General features: G+C 41.6%; 1 protein-coding gene across 1 annotated transcript in view; it reads left to right on the top strand.

Annotated features, from left to right (window-relative positions):
- ARFGEF3 (ARFGEF family member 3) overlaps positions 1-18,415 on the top strand; it is a 118,833-nt gene that overhangs the window by 81,815 nt on the left and 18,603 nt on the right. The window contains exons 14-25 of the mRNA XM_034765559.1: positions 442-607; positions 3,959-4,066; positions 4,484-4,699; positions 4,926-5,036; positions 6,642-6,792; positions 7,749-8,063; positions 9,484-9,617; positions 11,354-11,499; positions 13,015-13,194; positions 14,117-14,261; positions 15,488-15,610; positions 17,794-17,891. Coding sequence (XP_034621450.1) covers positions 442-607; positions 3,959-4,066; positions 4,484-4,699; positions 4,926-5,036; positions 6,642-6,792; positions 7,749-8,063; positions 9,484-9,617; positions 11,354-11,499; positions 13,015-13,194; positions 14,117-14,261; positions 15,488-15,610; positions 17,794-17,891 — 1,893 coding nt within the window. The remainder of the gene's footprint in view (positions 1-441; positions 608-3,958; positions 4,067-4,483; positions 4,700-4,925; positions 5,037-6,641; positions 6,793-7,748; positions 8,064-9,483; positions 9,618-11,353; positions 11,500-13,014; positions 13,195-14,116; positions 14,262-15,487; positions 15,611-17,793; positions 17,892-18,415) is intronic.

The raw sequence follows: 18,415 nt of genomic DNA, 5'->3' as shown, positions 1-18,415 counted from the left end.
GAGCAGCAGGTGTCATCACATCTCCCTGCACTCGGGTCCTACTCAACAGGCTGATGTTGAGGGTATTGGACCATGGCCTGCCTGCCTCCCACGCCCTTTTTGGGTCTTGTACAGCCCAGGAGAAGTATTGAAGGACCTGTCCCACCAATTCCCTCACCACAAGAACTGTAATTGTGCCTGTCTCCTACATGAGCTGCCACAAAGAGAGTGAAAAGCTCCTTGCACCATCTCACTTGCCGTTGTCCAGGTGTGTATGGGCCAGGCACAATCTAGTCCTAGGTCAGTTCTTACTCTTACAGAAGCCCCATACCCCCATCCTTTTCCTCCTCATTTCTTCTGCAGTCTGATGCACTCAGAGAGGAGTAGTGGATCTGCTGGCTGAGGCTTACATTCTGGTGACTAACTGTCGTATTACATTTGGATTTGTATTGTTCTCTGCAGAAGGAGTTTATGAAGCAGGTTCAGGCCAGTGGAGTATTGATGGTGTTCTCTCAGGCATGGGTTGAGGAGCTCTACCATCAGGTACTGGAAAGGAACATCCTGGGAGAGGCTGGTTACTGGGGAAGCCCTGAGGAGCACCGTCTTCCGCTCATCACCATGTTGACCGGTCAGTATTATGTTACCATGGCCATATGAACACAGTATTATGCTCATAACAGTACAGATTAACTTCTAAATGCATTCTGCAGATTCCTAAAATATTAAACACTTGAACGTTAGGCTTCATTCAGTTACCTGTAGATCAACATGCCATAGGGCTAAAATATGGTGCTGGCTAAAATGCCAGGGGAGAAGAAATTGGATTCAGTTATGGCACATATCTGGTGGTTTAATCTGGATCAGACACTCTGTATTGAAATCCTGGATCAAATTAAAAAATACCTGATAGTACCTTGATTCCCTATGGCCTGTGTGACCAAAAACTGAATAGACTCTGAAAGGATTCTTTGTTTTTTTTTCTTTTCTTTTGTTTTGTTTGTGTTTATGGCAGTGCTGCAAGCCCCAATGCAAAGTCATGAACATTGGAAAACATAATTCCAACGATACATTCAAAATGATGGGGTCTAAATTATCTGTGACCACTCAAGAAGGTGATCTTGTAGTCATTGTGGATGGTTCTCTGAAAACATCTGCTCAATGTACAATGGCAGTCAAAAAAGCTAACAGAATGTTCGGAACCATTCAGAAAGGGATAGATAACAAGACAGTAAATATCATAATGTCACTATATAAATCCATGGTACGCCCACACCTTGAATACTGTGTCCAGTTCTGATCGCCCATCTCAAAATTGATATCTTAGAATTGGAAAAGGTACAGAGAAGGGCAACAAAAATGATTAAGGGTATAGAACAGTTTCCATATTAATAGAGATTAAAAAGACGGCGACAGCTCATCTTGGAGAAGAGACAACTAAGGGAGGATATGATAGAGGTCTATAAAATTATGAATAGTGTGGAGAGAGTGAATAAGGAAGTGTTGTTTACCCCTTTGCAGAACACAAGAACAGGTGTTACCCAATGAAATAAATGGGCAGCAGGTTTAAAACAAACAAAAGGAAGTACTACACTTCAGACAATGCACAGTCAACTTGCGAAACTCATTGCCAGGGGATATTGTGAAGGCCAAAACTATAACTGAGTTAAAAAAAATTAGATAAATTTATGGAGCATAAGTCCATCAATGGCTATTAGCCAAGATGGCTAAGCCTCTGACTGCCAGATGCTGGGACTGGACGACAGGTGATGGATCACTCAATAATTTCCCTGTTCAGTTCATTCCCCCTGAAGCATCTGGCACTGGTCTCTGTTGGAAAACAGGATATTGGACTAGATGGACCATTGGTCTGACCCAGTATGGCCCATTTTATGTTTCTAATCAGAATCAGGGCTCAATTGTGCTAGGCAATGTAGAAACATGCTGTATAGGAATGTTCACTAACTGATTTGAATGATCAGAGCATGTTGAAAGTAGCTCTGTAGCTTTGTCAGAGACATTATAGGGACAGATCCTCAGCTGGTGTAACTGAGCTTGAGGGATTGTTTCCGGCAGATGCTGAAATGATCCTCTTTTGATATCTTGGAATCAATAACCTACTGCTGCTCCAACAATCTGTCAGCAAAAATATAAATCTAGGATTTGTGTCCAGAACATAAAGAACATGCCCTAGTGGACCAAGCACTGGACTGTAGGAGACCTGGGTTCTACTCTTGGCTCTGCCGTTGACCTGCTGGGTGACCTTGAACAAGTCACGTCCCTCCTGGTCCTCAGTTTCCCCACCAGTAAAAACAGGGGCAACAACACTGACCGCCTTTGTAAAGCACTATATCAGATCTAACTGTTGCTGCTCTTATTGCTGTTCCTTGGCAGTTCTGGCCCAAAAAAACTTCCTTCTCCATTCATCAATTTTATTAATAACTGATTGAAATCAATGGAGCTATTTCAATTTACACCAGAGAAGATGTGTCCCAGTGTTCTATAGAGTTTGTCTTCTACAGAATTCAACAGCATTTGCCTCCATAGTAGCAAGCTGCCATTATTGTTCAAAAAATCTAAGTTTTGGAAAGAAGCCAAAGGGGCTTTTAAAACTTGACGAGCACATGTAGGTAAATACTGATGAATGGGAAAGGAAGCTGTGTAACTGCCTAGAAACAGTGTGGTTCAACGCACCAAACTCTTGTCACAGCAGATCTCTCAGGGGGAATCTTTTGAAAAGAGCATTCCATGTTCTTTATGTTCTGGGCACACATCCTAGATTTGTATTTTCACAGGCAGATTTTTGGAGCAGCAGTAGGTCACTGGTTTCATGATATCACAGCAATGTAATGTCAGTGTACCCAGGGCTCTGTACAAGCATAAATGCTGGGAGTCTGAGCCTGCAATTTTTTCACTGATTGAACTCCCATTGACTTAGATTGATACTATGCCAGGGATCTGCTGAAATGCTACTGCTGAGACATCACTCTGCTAAGAAGCTAAAAGACCAGGACTCCTCTGACAAACACTTCAGTGCTCCCTTTAATTTCCCTAGAAAAAAAATTTAGGATGAATATTGTGAAGGAGGTGGGGATGCCTGTAATATTGTATCAGTATTGTGCAATATGATTACACGGGGCTCATACATGTAGGGGTTTCTTGTATTAAGGAACAATAACTTCAGGTAGCCCCATTTACTGGTACATAAAGGACAGGTGTCATTCATTCTAAGGTTTTACCTCCAACAAGGCTGACTTCAGTCATCCAGCTTGTAATAATGGGGGAAGGGCTGGAACATAAAACTTTGGGATGGATAAAAAGGCAGCCCCCAAAGGCAGAGACTGCTGGGGACCAGACTGAAACCCAATCCTAAAGTTTGGAGTGTTTGGGCTAAACTACTAGCCCTACCTAAGCCTATAGGTAAGATAGATATGCATGTACATCTTTCGTTGTGTTAAAAACCCTTTTCTCTGGTTCTGTTTTGTTCCTACTGTTAAGATTAAACAATACGTTGTTTTGAAAAGGCTGTTTTGGGTCACTGTGTTACCCTGTGTTACCCACTGGTCCCAGCTCCGAAAGGGAAGGCTTGTAGTACCCAAATCCAGATGGGCCTGCACCCCAAGCACCCACTTAGAGAGGCTAGCAGAGTCAAAGATGTAACTTACTCTGAACTGTGACTAACACCAGGAGAAAATTTCCTATCAGTGAGGTCTACTGGACTATGGACCAAGGAAAATGATGGATGCCCTTCTCTTTCAATCATTTAAAATTGCACTGAAGAGAACACTCAGGGATGTAATTCTTATTTACCCGAAGGCCCTTTTGCACCCTCATTAAGGTCCCTTCACACTGCCAGAGACCTATAACTGAGAATCAGACCCTTAAAAATATACTATCAGAAATTCTGGAATTCTCTTAGTGCAGTGGTTCAATATGAAATGTTCTTCTGACCCCATACGTGTGTGTGTTTATGGTCTGGCAGACATTGATGGCTTGGGGAGCAGTGCTATAGGTGGGCAGCTGATGGCATCTGCATCAACACAATCTCCTCTCACCCAGAACCAGAAGACCGATGATTCTGTTGTGGCAGGTAGTGAGTCTGTATTGTGTACGTGTATGTGTCCACCATTAGTAGGCGTATAATATACAGTAGGACCCCATGGAATTTATTCAAGTGTGCAAAGCCTTCAGACAAATGGGGGACTAAGCCCAGTGAAGTTATACCATGGATTAATTTAACCTAATGTGCATAAGTTTTGTAATCACAGCTGGTACTGCAGCAGGCTTTAAATAGTTTAACTATGTTTTCATATAAAGTAAAACACATTCAAGAACAAAAGATCAAACATTTGGAATGTAAAGTGGCCTAAGTCAATAAAGTCTATGCACTAGTCAAAAGATCAGATGATCCAGCAAGTAGAGAAGGAATGGGGCCTGATTCCCCCTAATGACAAAGCAGCAGCTGTTTCACTTTCCAGGAAAATGATGGATGCATTTCTTGCTCCAGGTGTTGCTTTTGCCCGATACCTTCTGATCGGTTGCTGGAAGAATTTGATTGATACCTTATCCACACCTTTGACTGGTCGAATGGCAGGAAGCTCCAAAGGGTTAGCATTCATCCTGGGAGCTGAAGGAGTCAAGGAGCAGAACCAGAAGGAGAAAGATTCCATTTGTATGAGCCTGGATGGACTGAGGAAGGCAGCCCGGCTGAGCTGTGCTCTAGGTATCCAGTATGGACTGAATTCCTAAATGGATTCATGTAATTGGATGGACCAGTGCATAGTAAATGTTCTTAAGGGGGGGGGGGAAATCTGGGGAAGAGGGAAGCAAACTGGGAAGCACGGTAAAGCTGGTGTAGAAGCCCTGTTCGTGATGCTGTCTGATGGTAAGATTGCATCAATCCAAAATGAAAATGCTGATTAGACAATAACTGTTGTGCCTCTTTGTAGGGGTTGCTGCTAATTGTGCATCTGCCCTTGCCCAAATGGCTGCTGCCTCCTGTGTTCAAGAAGAGAAGGAGGAAAGAGACGCCCAAGAGCCCAGTGATGCTATAACTCAAGGTAGCTACTATTGGCCAAGTAGTCCTTATTATCTAATGTTCCTTATAGTAATGACATTGTAAGGTATTTTGTTATGGGAAATGTAGGGATGGGGGGATTTCACTGCTACATTACATTGCCATGCAAATATATGGGAAGTACATCTACCGGGGAAACCATTAGTCTCACACAGACTTCACTGTACCAGGACCTTGTTATTACTTCACTTCCATTTTATTCTGTATAAATCTTCTACTGATTCAGTTGAACACCATTAAACTCAAACTGTATTTTAAAGTTTCATCTTATAAAGTTTGGGGACACAAATGCAGCCATAGTGGCACCTGAGTAATAATAACTTATAAAAACTTACATCTTATGTATCCGATACTACCGTGAGTTCAGAAGGACACCAAAATGTGCTCAGTCTTACTTATTTTCATGACATTCACTCAGCTTGCTTATTTACATATACATCCTTTACCATCACACATTCTCAGATGTTTAAAATTGCCTACCTCTAAAGTGTATTAAGTTAAGCTTGATGAAGCTGAAAAACTGTAGTAATGGGATAAAAAGTCTGTCATTTCTAGTATTACAGGGGTAGCCGTGTTAGTCTGTATCCACAAAAACAACGAGGCGTACCCATGAAAGCTTATGCCCAAATAAATCTATTGGTCTTTAAGGTGCCACTGGACTCCTCGTTGTTTTTGTCACTTCTAGATTACTGCTTCAAAGCCAATCCAGATCGTTAGTGACCCAAAGTTGTCAACCTCACATGTTTACTTGGTGGCCTGAGTGAAATGAATTTGGAGACCTCACTCCAGTTCCCACTGGATAGAAGTTCATGACACAAAAATGACCATCACAGCTGGCCCTAAGTGGCAGTCAGCAAAGGCCAAAGACTGAATAGGTGTGAGAGTGAAAACCCTCTGACCCCTAGAAGAGAGCCTTGGAAATGACACTTGGGGCATATTGGCCGATCAATATGGGGGAAGTAGAGCTGGCTGGAGGATGACAATTCTGTTTCATGACAACTTTCAAGATTTCAAAATTGGTGTTTGTTCCACCTTGGTACAAACACATACCTTTCCAGTGCTTCAGTGAAAAGGAATGGTGTTGAAACATCTGTTTTCTGATCAAAAAGATCAGGTTTTTGATTTGGGTCTCTCTCGCTTATCAAGTGACCCGGGAGTCCACTCTGGACCTCAGAGACCTTTCTGTCATGGAACTTGTCAAATCTAATACATCTCTATGAAGCATCTCAGCTTCAGTGAAAAGACATTGTCAAAAATTATTCCAACCAGCTGTAGAGGGAAGTTTGCACTGTGTCTTGCAATGCTGTGTCTGTTGTGAATAACAAGAAGATGTGAATCTGTAATGGAGTCAGTTTAGCACCTTCCATGAGCAGTACATTCTCACACATACACACAAATAAAAAGGGATTTTTTTTTAGCATGTACATCCGAAAAAGGTATTTGCTTTTATGTTTTGCCTAAAACGCCATCTTAATATAGATCTCTTTCATGTTGTAGTCCTCTCCATCCCCACAATCTGTGGAACAAATGTTTGTTTGTTAAGTGATGGATGTTCTTAAATAATAATCTTTTATTGTTAACGGGACAGTGAAACAGAAAGTGGAGCAGAAGCTGGAGCAGATGGGGAAAGTGCAGGGAGTCTGCCTGCACCCTGCTCATGTTTTGTGCATGGATGCCATCCTCAATGTGGGCCTGGAAATGGGAAGCCACAATCAAGACTGTTGGCCGCATGTGTTCAGGTACAGAAATCGACCAGCTTTAGGTCAGAAAATTTATTTTAACAGAATCCAACTCCTGCTGCCTCGAGCAAGAGAGAAATAAATCTGTCTGCATTCAATTTATCATTCTGGGAGGTGCTCCAGTGCCCCACACACAAATAGTGGACCTAGGAGACTGAGTACAATTCAGTGGGTGAAAGGGGAGGAGATTTTTAAAAGGGCCTAAGGATAATCTTAGATACACCCATCTGAGTGCTTTCCAATCCTTAATATATTGATCCTCACAGCACTGCTGTGAGCCAGGTCAGTGCTGTTATCCCCCATAGTACTCATAGAGAACTGAGGCACAGGGGAGTTAAGGCCTAGATCCTCAAAGAGTATTAAGGCATCTAACACCCCTTGTGCCAGGACACATAGGAAGCCTGCGGCAGAGCAAGGAACTGAACCTAGGTCTCCAGCGAGTGCCCTATCCACCAGGCTATCCTTCCTTTCTAAGGTCATTATTGAAAGTCCAGGCATTTAGGGACAACGAACCCCAGCAGGCACTTCTGGAAGTCTCCCCCTCAGACTGAAAATAAGTGCACTATCCCCTTCAGAGAAATTCCAGGCCATATGACATAACAAACCTCCACTTGCCTGGCACTAGATAGGCTGGACTCCATAGGCCAGGATGGCTCCAAAGCAGACGTGACGACCTGCCAGTGGTCTCCATTACCATTTTCTGGTAGTGGGATTCTTTTCGCTTTTATGCCACCCTTTTAATGTGATTGACCTACATCACTATGCGTTTTCTAAATGATTAAACTAGCTGCAGTGACAGATGCTATTAGAGACCAGTAAAACAAATACATTGGACTTCATTATTCTACAGATGTTTCCAGATTACCTTTAAGGAGCGAAATGCAGTGCAGGACCAAACAGTTCTATAGTGACTGACTCTAGGGATTCACAGTCCATCTTGTCCCATTTGTTCTCAGGGTGTGTGAATACATCAGCACTCTGGAGCACACCCATTTCAGCGATGGCGCATCTCAGCCCCCTCTCACTATAACCCAATCGCAGCAGGTCACAGGAGGGTTGCAGGTGGATTATCCGTCTGCAAACTCTCCCCAGGAACTGACCCCTGAGCAGGAGACCACCCTGAGCAACAATCCCGTCATCCAGCCCGTCTCCATCCAGGACCTCATCAAGGAGGGCAGCAAGGGCAGAGCTTTCGACTTCCGTGGAGGCAGCCTGCTAAGTGGAAGCAATGCTGCCAAGGCTGTCCTCATCCTCTCCACGCAGGCTGACAGGTATGGATGGCAATGTCTGAAACCTGGTTTTGACTTCTCAAAACCTCTCCTGAGCCTTCCTGTAAAGTAAAGGGAACAAGCTGCCAGTTCTGGACCTTACAAATGTTTATGCCATTCGCTCAGCAGCCAATGCTATAGTTGAGGTGGGGTTGAGATTTCTATTAACACATCCTATTTTCTCATACTCGTAACATGCTAAAAAAATAAAAATCTCCTTTTTGCTGAAATTTTCCATGCTTGGGCTCCATCCCCAAGAGGAATGTATTTGTATATTATCAGCGAAAAATAGTTAATGCCTGGCAGCATATTTCCTATGCAGCATCATTTTTTATTTCAGAATTGAAACACTGTGCACAGGACTACAGAATAATACAAATGCTTAATAGCGCTCTTCGTTATATCGGTGTGATTTTTGTAATGTAACTTCACTGTGGACCTCAATAGGTGCCTGATTCCATCCCATTCAAGTGAAGGAGAGATTTTCTGTTGACTGAATGAGAGCAAGATTAAGCCCTGGCTGTCTCGGTTTTTGACTCTGCTGTTAGGGAATTTCACTGTGGTATCAGTCAAGATTAGTGTTGTGATCTCCTTTTTTAAAATACAAAATAAATAGAGAAATTAAAAACCCAGTTTTACATTAATGTAAAGTTCAGCTTACAGTTTTAAACTACAATCCTAATTCAGAAAATTCAGAAGCTCCGTGGGAGCTTTGGATGTGCAGTCTTGCTGAAAATCCCACCACTTGCCTAGGTGCTGAACTTTAGGCTCCCGTCTCTGAAAATTTAGGCCTAAATTTCTCAAAGTAAGATTAATTCAGTTATTAATACATATATTTGGGGCTTGCTCCTCAGATGGTGCAAATTGGTGTAACTGTGAAGTTAATGGAACTATGTCAATTCACCTCAGCTGAAGAGCTGACCCATGTCATATTTTAGATTGTTAGTTATTGGACCAATTGTGGCATTAAACCACTAGACGTATTTTGAGGTGGGATTAAGAATGGTCTGTGCCACAGTTAAAGTCCCAGAAAGAGTTCTGGTTAATTTTGGACCCCCTTGCTCTTCCTTCCCCCCCAAAATAATAAAGCGGATTCAGTAACACGATGTAAACTAATCTACTGCTAACACTGGCAGGGTAGGTGAGGTTATATAATAATTAATGGAGATATCCTATCTCCTAGAACTGGAAGGGACCTTGAAAGGTCATTGAGTCCAGCCCCCTGCCTTCACTAGCGGACCAAGTACTGATTTTGCCCCAGATCCCTAAGTGGCCTCATCAAGGATTGAACTCACAAGCCTGGGTTTAGCAGGCTAATGCTCAAACCACTGAGCTATCCCTCCCCAATGTTCTTCAATGCACGTAGAAACTTTAACCTCCATGGCTCATTTTCAAGTTACATTCTCTGCACTGTTGCTTACAGGCTATTTGAAGATGCTGCTCACAAGCTAAACCTGATGGCACTGGGTGGCTTCCTATACCAGCTCAAAAAAGCTTCTCAGTCCCAGCTCTTCTACTCAGTCACAGATACAGTTGATTACTGCTTAGCAATGCCAGGTAAATCTACTAAAGGCCTCGGAAGGATTCAGGTGTTTCTTGTATATTTTCTGCATTTCCTACGTGATTTACTTTGTGTTCATTTTGCTACAGTATGCCCAGGACAGATAGCTCAAAGGCAACAATAAAATACAGAGTTCAGTGTAAAACCCCTCTGTAGAGGAATTGCAAAGCATTTTCAATAGATAGCTACAGTCCCTGACCAAGAGAGCTTTCAACTTCTGTGGTACAGCACCTAGCACAACAGGGCACTAAGCCTGACTCAGACATCTGGGTGCTAATATAATATAAACATGAATAATACATTTTAAATGTCCTTTAAGATTCCAAATTAGTAACATCTAGGGGCTAAATTCAGGTGTGAGCTAGGTGGCAGGTGTAGGTGACATGTCACTGAGTGGGTATAGATGGCAGTAAGCCATGAGTGGGTTGTAGACAGGACCCAACAGGAGCTCTCAAGATAAAGCAGGGGGGATATGTTCTCCAGGTTTCTCCCTGTGTGTGGAATCCACCCCTCTGTAGCACAAGGGCTGTGCAATACTTAAGTCTCCCATAGGTCTTCAGATGGGGCATAAGGACCTGATCAAAAAGAAAATTTTCCATTGACTCAAAGAACTTTGGACCAAGATCTAAATGAGGCTTGAGTGGTGCACAGGATTAGCACAGATCCTCTGCAATGGGGTGAGTTTCACCCCGAATGAATTCAGATTGTGTTTTGTGCTACTTTACATTGTTCCAGAATGACACTCAATTTACTTTCTGCTCGTACGTCTTCTCTCTACAGGACTCAACAGCATGTATTACTTTATTATTAATAAATGGTCTCCCTCTTTGTTCTGTACACAATGTTCCATCAACAAATGTTAGTAGTAATAATTCCATTTTAAAGATTCATGCCATTAATAATTAGCCTAGTGCACACAGCTGCTTAAATATTTGTTTTCAGTGTCAAAAAGAGGTAAGCTTCCTAATTATGTTCTCCATTAGAGATAAAAGCAGGTGCATCCTTTTGAGCCAGTTAGTGATGTGAATTTCCCAACATTTTGAGAGCAGTGGGAGATTACCGGTAAATTCTTCGTATTAGGATGGTTTTCAGAGTGTTGGGGAATTAAGAATATGTACTGTCTGTTGGAACATTCAGAGTATGTTTTTAAGTTCTCTTTGTCCTGCGTTCTTCAACTCAGTAAAGATAATTTATAACCTTCCACTACTAAGAAAATAAAGAAATTGCAGTTAATACTCTTCCCTGTAAATGTTACCAAAGGCTTCTAAAGCCAACTCGTTGTACTCAGGATGAATCATAAACCACTTGCCCACTTAGACTGCATATTTGCCAGTACTGAACATTATTATTTATTGTTATCATTGATTTATTATTTTATACTTTCTCCAAGTGTTTCCACTTTAAAAATGCATTTGAAAAAATCCACACTATTTGAAGCCAGTGAGACCTGCCGAAGCTGCATAGCTCTGTAAGCTGTTCCTACAATGTAGGTCCTTTTCTCAGTCTATTCCTATGCTTTTTGCAAGCACAGACTGCTAGTTATGCTGAATTTCTTTCTGGACTGGTCTTGATGTGTATGTAATTAAAATCAAATAATTTGTGACCAGATCTGAATTCAAACCCAGACCTGCAGATATGAAATGCTGCAGATGCCTAATTTCTATTAATTACCCCTCTGGTCAACAATTAATTTTCACATTTATTTACTTAATGCACCTTATTTTTCTTGTAGGTGAAGTAAAGTCTACCCAGGACAGGAGAAGCGCACTCCATTTGTTTCGTCTTGGGGATGCCATGCTCAGGATTGTACGGAGTAAATCCCGCCCATTGCTCCACCTCATGCGCTGCTGGAGTCTGGTGGCACCTCATCTTGTAGAGGTGAGAGAGCGAAAGAGAAAGAAGAACCTGTGGAACTCACAGCTACAAGATATTATAAACGCACCTTACTTAGAGTTATTCAGAAAAAGTTTGAACCTATAAATGACTAAAGCAGAATATCTGCAGTTATACTGGCTAGAATAACATCTCAAGGGTTATTAAACTTCTTCATTAGCTAGAGTTAAGAAGAAGTATGCTCCTCTTCTTATGGTACAGTATTGCACAGCTAGAGATAGGTACGTTGTGGGCACTTTTGCACTTACCTCTCAAGCATCTGGTAATTGCTACATTTGGAAACATGATTCCAGAGACAAACCATTGGTCTGTTTCAACATGGCAATTCCTATATTCCTGTGGAAACTAGTTGTGCCTAAAATAATTGAAAACTGTTCTATGTAATGGAGCGGGGTTTCTTGGGTGTATGTCATTCACATGAATAAGTATGTGTGCCTGAACTTTGTTTATGTTAATGAACATGTCATCATGCATTCAGGTTTTTGAGGTGCACAGGAAGCACATTTCTCAGGTGTTTAAGAGCTACGATGAAAATATTTGAAATCGGGTGTTAAGGTCTGTTAAAGTACCCATACTGGTATGTTTTGACTGTACAAGTGGTTTTAATTTTCAAAATGACTAGTGATTTTGGATGCCCAGCTTGAGATACCTTAAAGGGGCCCAATTTTCTGAAGCTGCTGAGCACCCGCCTTCTGATATCCAGGCCCCTTTGGATGCCAAAATTAAGACATTTTAAAGAGTGAGACTCCCAGAATCACCTGTCGCTTTCAAAATGTTGGGTCAGTATAGTTCTCTTTTGGTGAACTTTGGCATAGGTGAAAGCCTAAGGAGGAAATGGCTGGATGGAGTGAAGGGACTGAGCTTAGAGATGCCTGGGGTAGTCCCCCAGCGTGGAATAATTTTCTGTCCAGATTCACTCCAGCTCTTGCCAGATGAGCAGTATACTGTTGACAGCATGCCATTTCTTTTTTAGTATACTTTATTGCTAGTCATTTTTATTGTGCTATAGGTAGCCAGTTCCAAACAGATACCAGGTCCCTTTCCCAAGATGCTTTTATTCTGGAGTCTAAGAACATACTAAGTACAGTACTTATCCATAAAAGGCCTTTTAAGAAAACATTATATTTATACAATGAGAATGAAGAAAAATTAAATCTCTCACGTTAGCCATTCAAATAAACAGTAATCTGAAAAAGCTGGGAAGATTGTAGACCCTTTTTTTAACTTTTGAGTTTAGTGCTTTCTTTGAACTCTCAATAAATCTTCCTGCGTCTCTAGAATACTAAGCATCTTGGATACACAGCTCCTTGTTTTCCATTGGACAGTCACTCTGTTCATTCAAGCAGGACCCTCTGGTCACACTATGCTGGAGCTATTTTTGGAGCTTGGCACTATCAAGATGCTACTTCTGCCTCCCCGAAAACAGCCTAATCGAAAAGCAATTTTTTTTGCTTGGCCAAAATTCTGGTATTTCTTCCTTCATCCCTTCTGTCCCTGTAGGCTGCCTGTCATAAGGAGAGACATGTTTCTCGGAAGGCTGTCTCCTTCATCCATGATATCCTCACCGAGGTGCTGACAGACTGGAATGAGCCCCCTCATTTTCACTTCAGTGAGGCGCTGTTCCGCCCCTTTGAGCGCATCATGCAGCTGGAGCTGTGTGATGAGGATGTCCAGGACCAGGCAAGTCAAAGGGAGGGATAGCTCAGTGGTTTGAGCTCTGGCCTGCTAAACCCAAGGTTGTGAGTTCAATCCTTGAGGGGGCCACTTAGGGATCTGGGGCAAAATCAGTACTTGGTCCTGCTAGTGAAGGCAGGGGGCTGGACTCGATGACCTTTCAAGGTCCCTTCCAGTTCTAGGAGATAGGATATCTCCATTAATTATAATTATTATTAACCCTGATGATGGTGCCTACACCCTTTGTGCTATACAAACAATGAGGGCGGTCTCAGGTGTACACCTAGTGGCTAGAGTATCTGCCTACTTTCCTTTAATGGGGTGATATCTCTCTTCGGGGTTTTAGAAGGGTCCTTTTTCCTTAGCTGTAGCACCAACACAAACTGTGGTAGACAGAGCACAATTATTTTTGTAATAAGCTCCTCTCTGTAAAAGGAGCCCTGACCATTGTCACCCCAGTGCAGTTCAATACAGTGGCTTTTCTACAGTGCAGTGTATTGTTGAGCAGTACTATATTTTGCTCTGCTCCTTTGTCAGGACTCACCTCAGGTTCAAATTACTACTTTTACAAGGTCAGGGATTCCGCCTAGTATACACTCCAGTATACACTATGCATTAGAGCCACATCTTCAAAGAGGGGGCACATCTAATTGCAGCCAAGAAGCACTAGGCTTTTGGAATGTATGCCTGGTGGTTTAGCTATTCTCTTTCCTGAGAGCAGGAACATGGTTATTCAACAGAAATCCACCTCCAGTCCTATAGATGTTAATGAAAAGTAACTTTCTCTGAAAAAAAACTATAGAAAAATCTACATTTTTTCAGTTACTTCTGTAGATGTTTGTACGGTAATTTCTGTTAGTCATTCCTTCCACCTGTTCTACTGGGTGGGTTTATGTTTGTAAAGTTCTCTCTGCTTTGCCTACAACAGGTGATCACGTCTATAGGGGAGCTGGTGGAGGTGTGTTCCATTCAGATCCAGTCTGGGTGGAGGCCCTTGTTCAGTGCACTGGAAACAGTGCACAGCAGTAGCAAGTCAGAGGTTAAGGAGTACCTTGTTGGAGAGTATTCTATGGGTACGAGTTTTCTCTGTTGCTTGTTTGATACATCTTTGTTTCTTCGTCCCATTATCTCTAGGACATAAAAATACTACCATAATCTACAATAAGGGTCCAAAACAATCAATTGCAAAACTCAGTAGTGTCACTGCGGTATGTTGGGTCCTTACTGCAGTACTCTACAGTGTCTAGAATATTTTTTAGTAAGAGAGAAAACAAATGTAAATCTCTGAATACTTTATCCTGTGATTCCTGTCAAACGCTAGCAGACACACAGGGGTGAGAGAAAGAGGACATTAACAAAGCTGTTCAGCAGTCTGCCTGAGCCATGTTCTGCTGCTGGAACATTAGGTCCATCAGGTTCCTCTGCGGGTGTCCTACTGGAGGAAAGAAAGATGCTTCGTATAGCCGTCTCTTCTCTATGCACTCAGGCCAGGCAGCCTACATTTTGCCCCCATAACACTAACACATAACTCCTAAAGTCTAATCTGTAACAGTCGTGGTATATCAGTCCCAGATCTCTCCTGAACACAGCATGTCAATTTTATGGCATTTATATGGAGAAATATCCATTATTCTGGCTTTTGATCAACTTTATAGGTATTTTTAAATGTTTTAAAGTAAAATATAGGCATGTATTATGTGCCTGCTGGAATCTAGTCTTTCAGATCCATTATGTACATTAGGCAGGCTTTAAAAGGCATATTGTCAACTCAGGAAAACACACCAGTTTTGCCTCTGTCAAATAGCATCAGGATTGTGAATGTGATAGCCACCATGTCGGCCAGCAACACCAAGAATTGAACCAGGGACCTAAACCAGAGCTAAAAGCATGAAGTGAGCCCAGCCTGAGCTAGAGAGACCAGTCTCGATAGCTGGGGCAGATCTGCTCTAGGAATTATTTTGGGGGAATTCTTTGGCCTGTGTTATACAGGAGGTCACAAAGGTGCCTTCTTGCCTTGGAATCTGTGAAACTGTGACTCACTCCTCTGCTGATCAGGCACAGAGGGGAACCTGTAAAACAGTCACCAGTGGGTTGCGTGAGTACCCTCAGGTTGCTAGTCCCTTGGGAGCCAGGAAAAAAGGAAAGTAGATGCAGCTTCCAAGGCAGTCACGACATTTGCCTGTCAGAAAGTTGCCTAGCGATCACAGGAGAGGTACAGTACACTCAGCTGAGCTAGGGAACCTCAATTTATTTAAATAAATAAATAAATAGCTGCCTTCATCTCCTACTGCTCTCACAGGGAAATGCCAGGCTCCAGTTTTTGACGTTTTTGAAGCATTTCTCAACACAGACAACATCCAGGTCTTTGCCAATGCCGCCACTAGTTACATTATGTGCCTTATGAAGTTTGTCAAAGGACTGGGTAAATATGATTTTTCCTTTTTTTTTTTTTTTTTTCATTAAGCGCAACCTTTCTGTGGTGGGGGTGGGAGGGTTATTCTGGAAGAAGTGACTTTTGTTTATTATAAGGTACAAAATATGCTTGGAGAGAGGTTTAGCAAATGGTAAGCAGGGGTACTGTATAAAAGACACCCAAAATAAAAGGATTATTCAAAAACACTTTTGATGCTGTTGGATTTTAGGGCATGTCACAGCAACAAAGATTCAGCCATCTAATTATTATTTTTTTCTCATTTTCACTATGACCTACCATACCCCCTATATAAATACTATATAATTCTACAGTACAATAATAGTCCAGAACTCTGAAGTCACGGTATTATAATATTTGGGACTGGGGTTGGATTAGCACAAAGAACACTAGCATTTTTTCATAAGGGCAGTTTTCCATCCAGTGATCAAAGCCACATTTTTTTCCCCAGCCCCCTAGCAGCAGCATTTGGCACACAAACTGCCAAAAATCTGCTGGAACCTTCAGTAAGAACATGAGTATCACAGGTAATAACAATCTGTCAGCAAGATTAATTCTTTTCTGATAGTGAGGGTAAAGGAAGTGGGAGAGAAGATAGGGTATGCCAAGTCAAGGTGACCCTGTACTTTGATTGTAGTGCTTGGAGAAATTTCAGAACAAAGGCAAATTCAGATGGGTTGTTCTGCCCTCTTATTCACATTTCCCGTCTTGCTTTGATCATTTAAAAAACAATTGTCAGAAATTCTAAGAAATTATGGAATTGATTCTCCTCCTACTAATGTAAATAGCAAAATGCCAGGGGAAACTGGATGGGGCCCTACTTTCTTCTTTTATTTAACTCTACCTTTAAATCATAAATGATGCAGCAACTTTGTGCCTGACCCCACGCACTAAAGTCAATGGGAGTTTTACCACAGACTTCAGTGGGCGCAGAGTCTAGCCCTTGAGGAGGGGAAGGGAGTGGAACTTCAATTATTTGCTACTTTATCAAGGAAAATTAAAATTGTATGCAAAGAGCAAACTGGTAAACGCTGAACCTGGCTGTCTTCAGAAACAGATGTTTCTCTGGGTGGTTTAAAAAATATGTTTTCCATTTGGTGAGAAGGATTTATCAAAGGGAAAAGAAATGGATATTTCTTGTTTGTAAAATTGTAATGGACAAATGGAATTCCTACTCTATATATCAAATTCTGAATTTTAACGAAATGTCTCATTATATGTAATATTTACCTACAAGTGTTGTTCTAATTATCTGCAAATATAGACCATCAACAAATGTTACTCGGGTTTTGCTGATACTCAGTAACAAAGGAAAGGACATTTATTCATTAGGGGTTTGTTCCAAAGCTTACCAAAATCAACAGATGTCTCCCCACTGGCTTCAATGGGCTTTGGATAAGGCCCTAGATCTTGTGCACCTACAGTACAGTGCTTATGAGGAACCATATTTTTAACAATAAAATATACACAGATCTGTTCATTTGCTTTAACTACCGGAAAGCACCTGCACCTTGCAATAGGCACTGAAAAGTTTAAATAAAATTGTCTAGAATTCCTTGAGGGAAAAAAAAACAATTTCTCCCATTATTTCATTAACAAATCCATCTCCAGAGTAACTGCTAAGGTAGGGAGACACAGTGGTCCAAATTTATCCCTGGCCGCACTCCAGTGACTTCAGTGGAGTTACAGCAGGTTTGAATTTATACCTACATGAATCAAAGATTTGTCACCTCCCTCTTATACACTGTGGTCACACTTTATATTAAAGGTACATGTATAAATAGTTCATGAATGAGAAATAGATAATATGATGTGTGTGATATAGATGGTTATAAGCATGTCAGTTGAAGATGTTGTAGATGAATATAAACTCCGGTTATAATATAAGTAACCTATGGGATCTATAACCATCTGTAATTAAATTAATTATCCATTTATTAAAGTGTTTGTAAATGTACTCTTAATCTAAAGTGTGACAGCCATTATTATGTTGTTCAGTGGGAGAAGTCTCCCCAAACTCTTTGGACTGAGGTCTAAAGGCTGCATTTATGGAAAGTGTAGTCAATAGCTCATAATAGCCAGATTGAATGAGAAATATGTGTTACATAACTTTTAATGCTGTGTCTACATTTCTTTTTTTCCCCCTTCTCCTTCATCCTGCTTTCCACCCCTAGGAGAAGTGGATTGTAAGGAGATTGGTGATTGTGTGTCAGGATCTATGTCTACAGACTTGTGCCTTCCTGCTCTTGATTACCTCAGGAGGTGTTCTCAGGTATGCCTAATGATCACAGAGAGCTACAGACATGAACTAGAAAACTGCTTCTAGGTTTCTTGACTCACCACAATCATTGGAAATGTTTGTATGCACATAATAGAATATTTTATGTATACAATCTTTGTGGCAAGCTTAGGGGTAATATCCTGCACTGCCATAGAGGAGGCCAAGGGTCAGTTCTTTATTGGAGTTTCTTATTCTCTTGGCTAGCTGAAGGGGGCAAAGCTCAGGATATGGTAGACTCAGTCCTGAGGAGAGAGAAATGGATTGTATGCTCTCTGAATGAGCAAGATATGGTACTAGCAAGATCAAAGGTGCATCCAGTCTTACTCCAGCAACACTGGGACTTTGGGGAGTGGAGACATTTCAGAGAGAAAAAAATAGTGAGAATCCTCACATCTCTAGAAGTGTGATGGACTCCACCTGCTGAAATAGGTCAGCAGCCTGGTTATACCACAATAATATATGTAAAGGCAAGGGCAGAATTCTAAAATGTCAGAATGCTAGCATATTTTATATGC

The sequence above is a fragment of the Trachemys scripta genome, chromosome 3, assembly GCF_013100865.1.
Source record: "Trachemys scripta elegans isolate TJP31775 chromosome 3, CAS_Tse_1.0, whole genome shotgun sequence".
Classification (NCBI taxonomy): Eukaryota; Metazoa; Chordata; order Testudines; family Emydidae; genus Trachemys; species Trachemys scripta.
The sequence above is the reverse complement of the archived record's forward strand: the minus strand, read 5'-3'. Positions and strand labels throughout refer to the sequence as shown.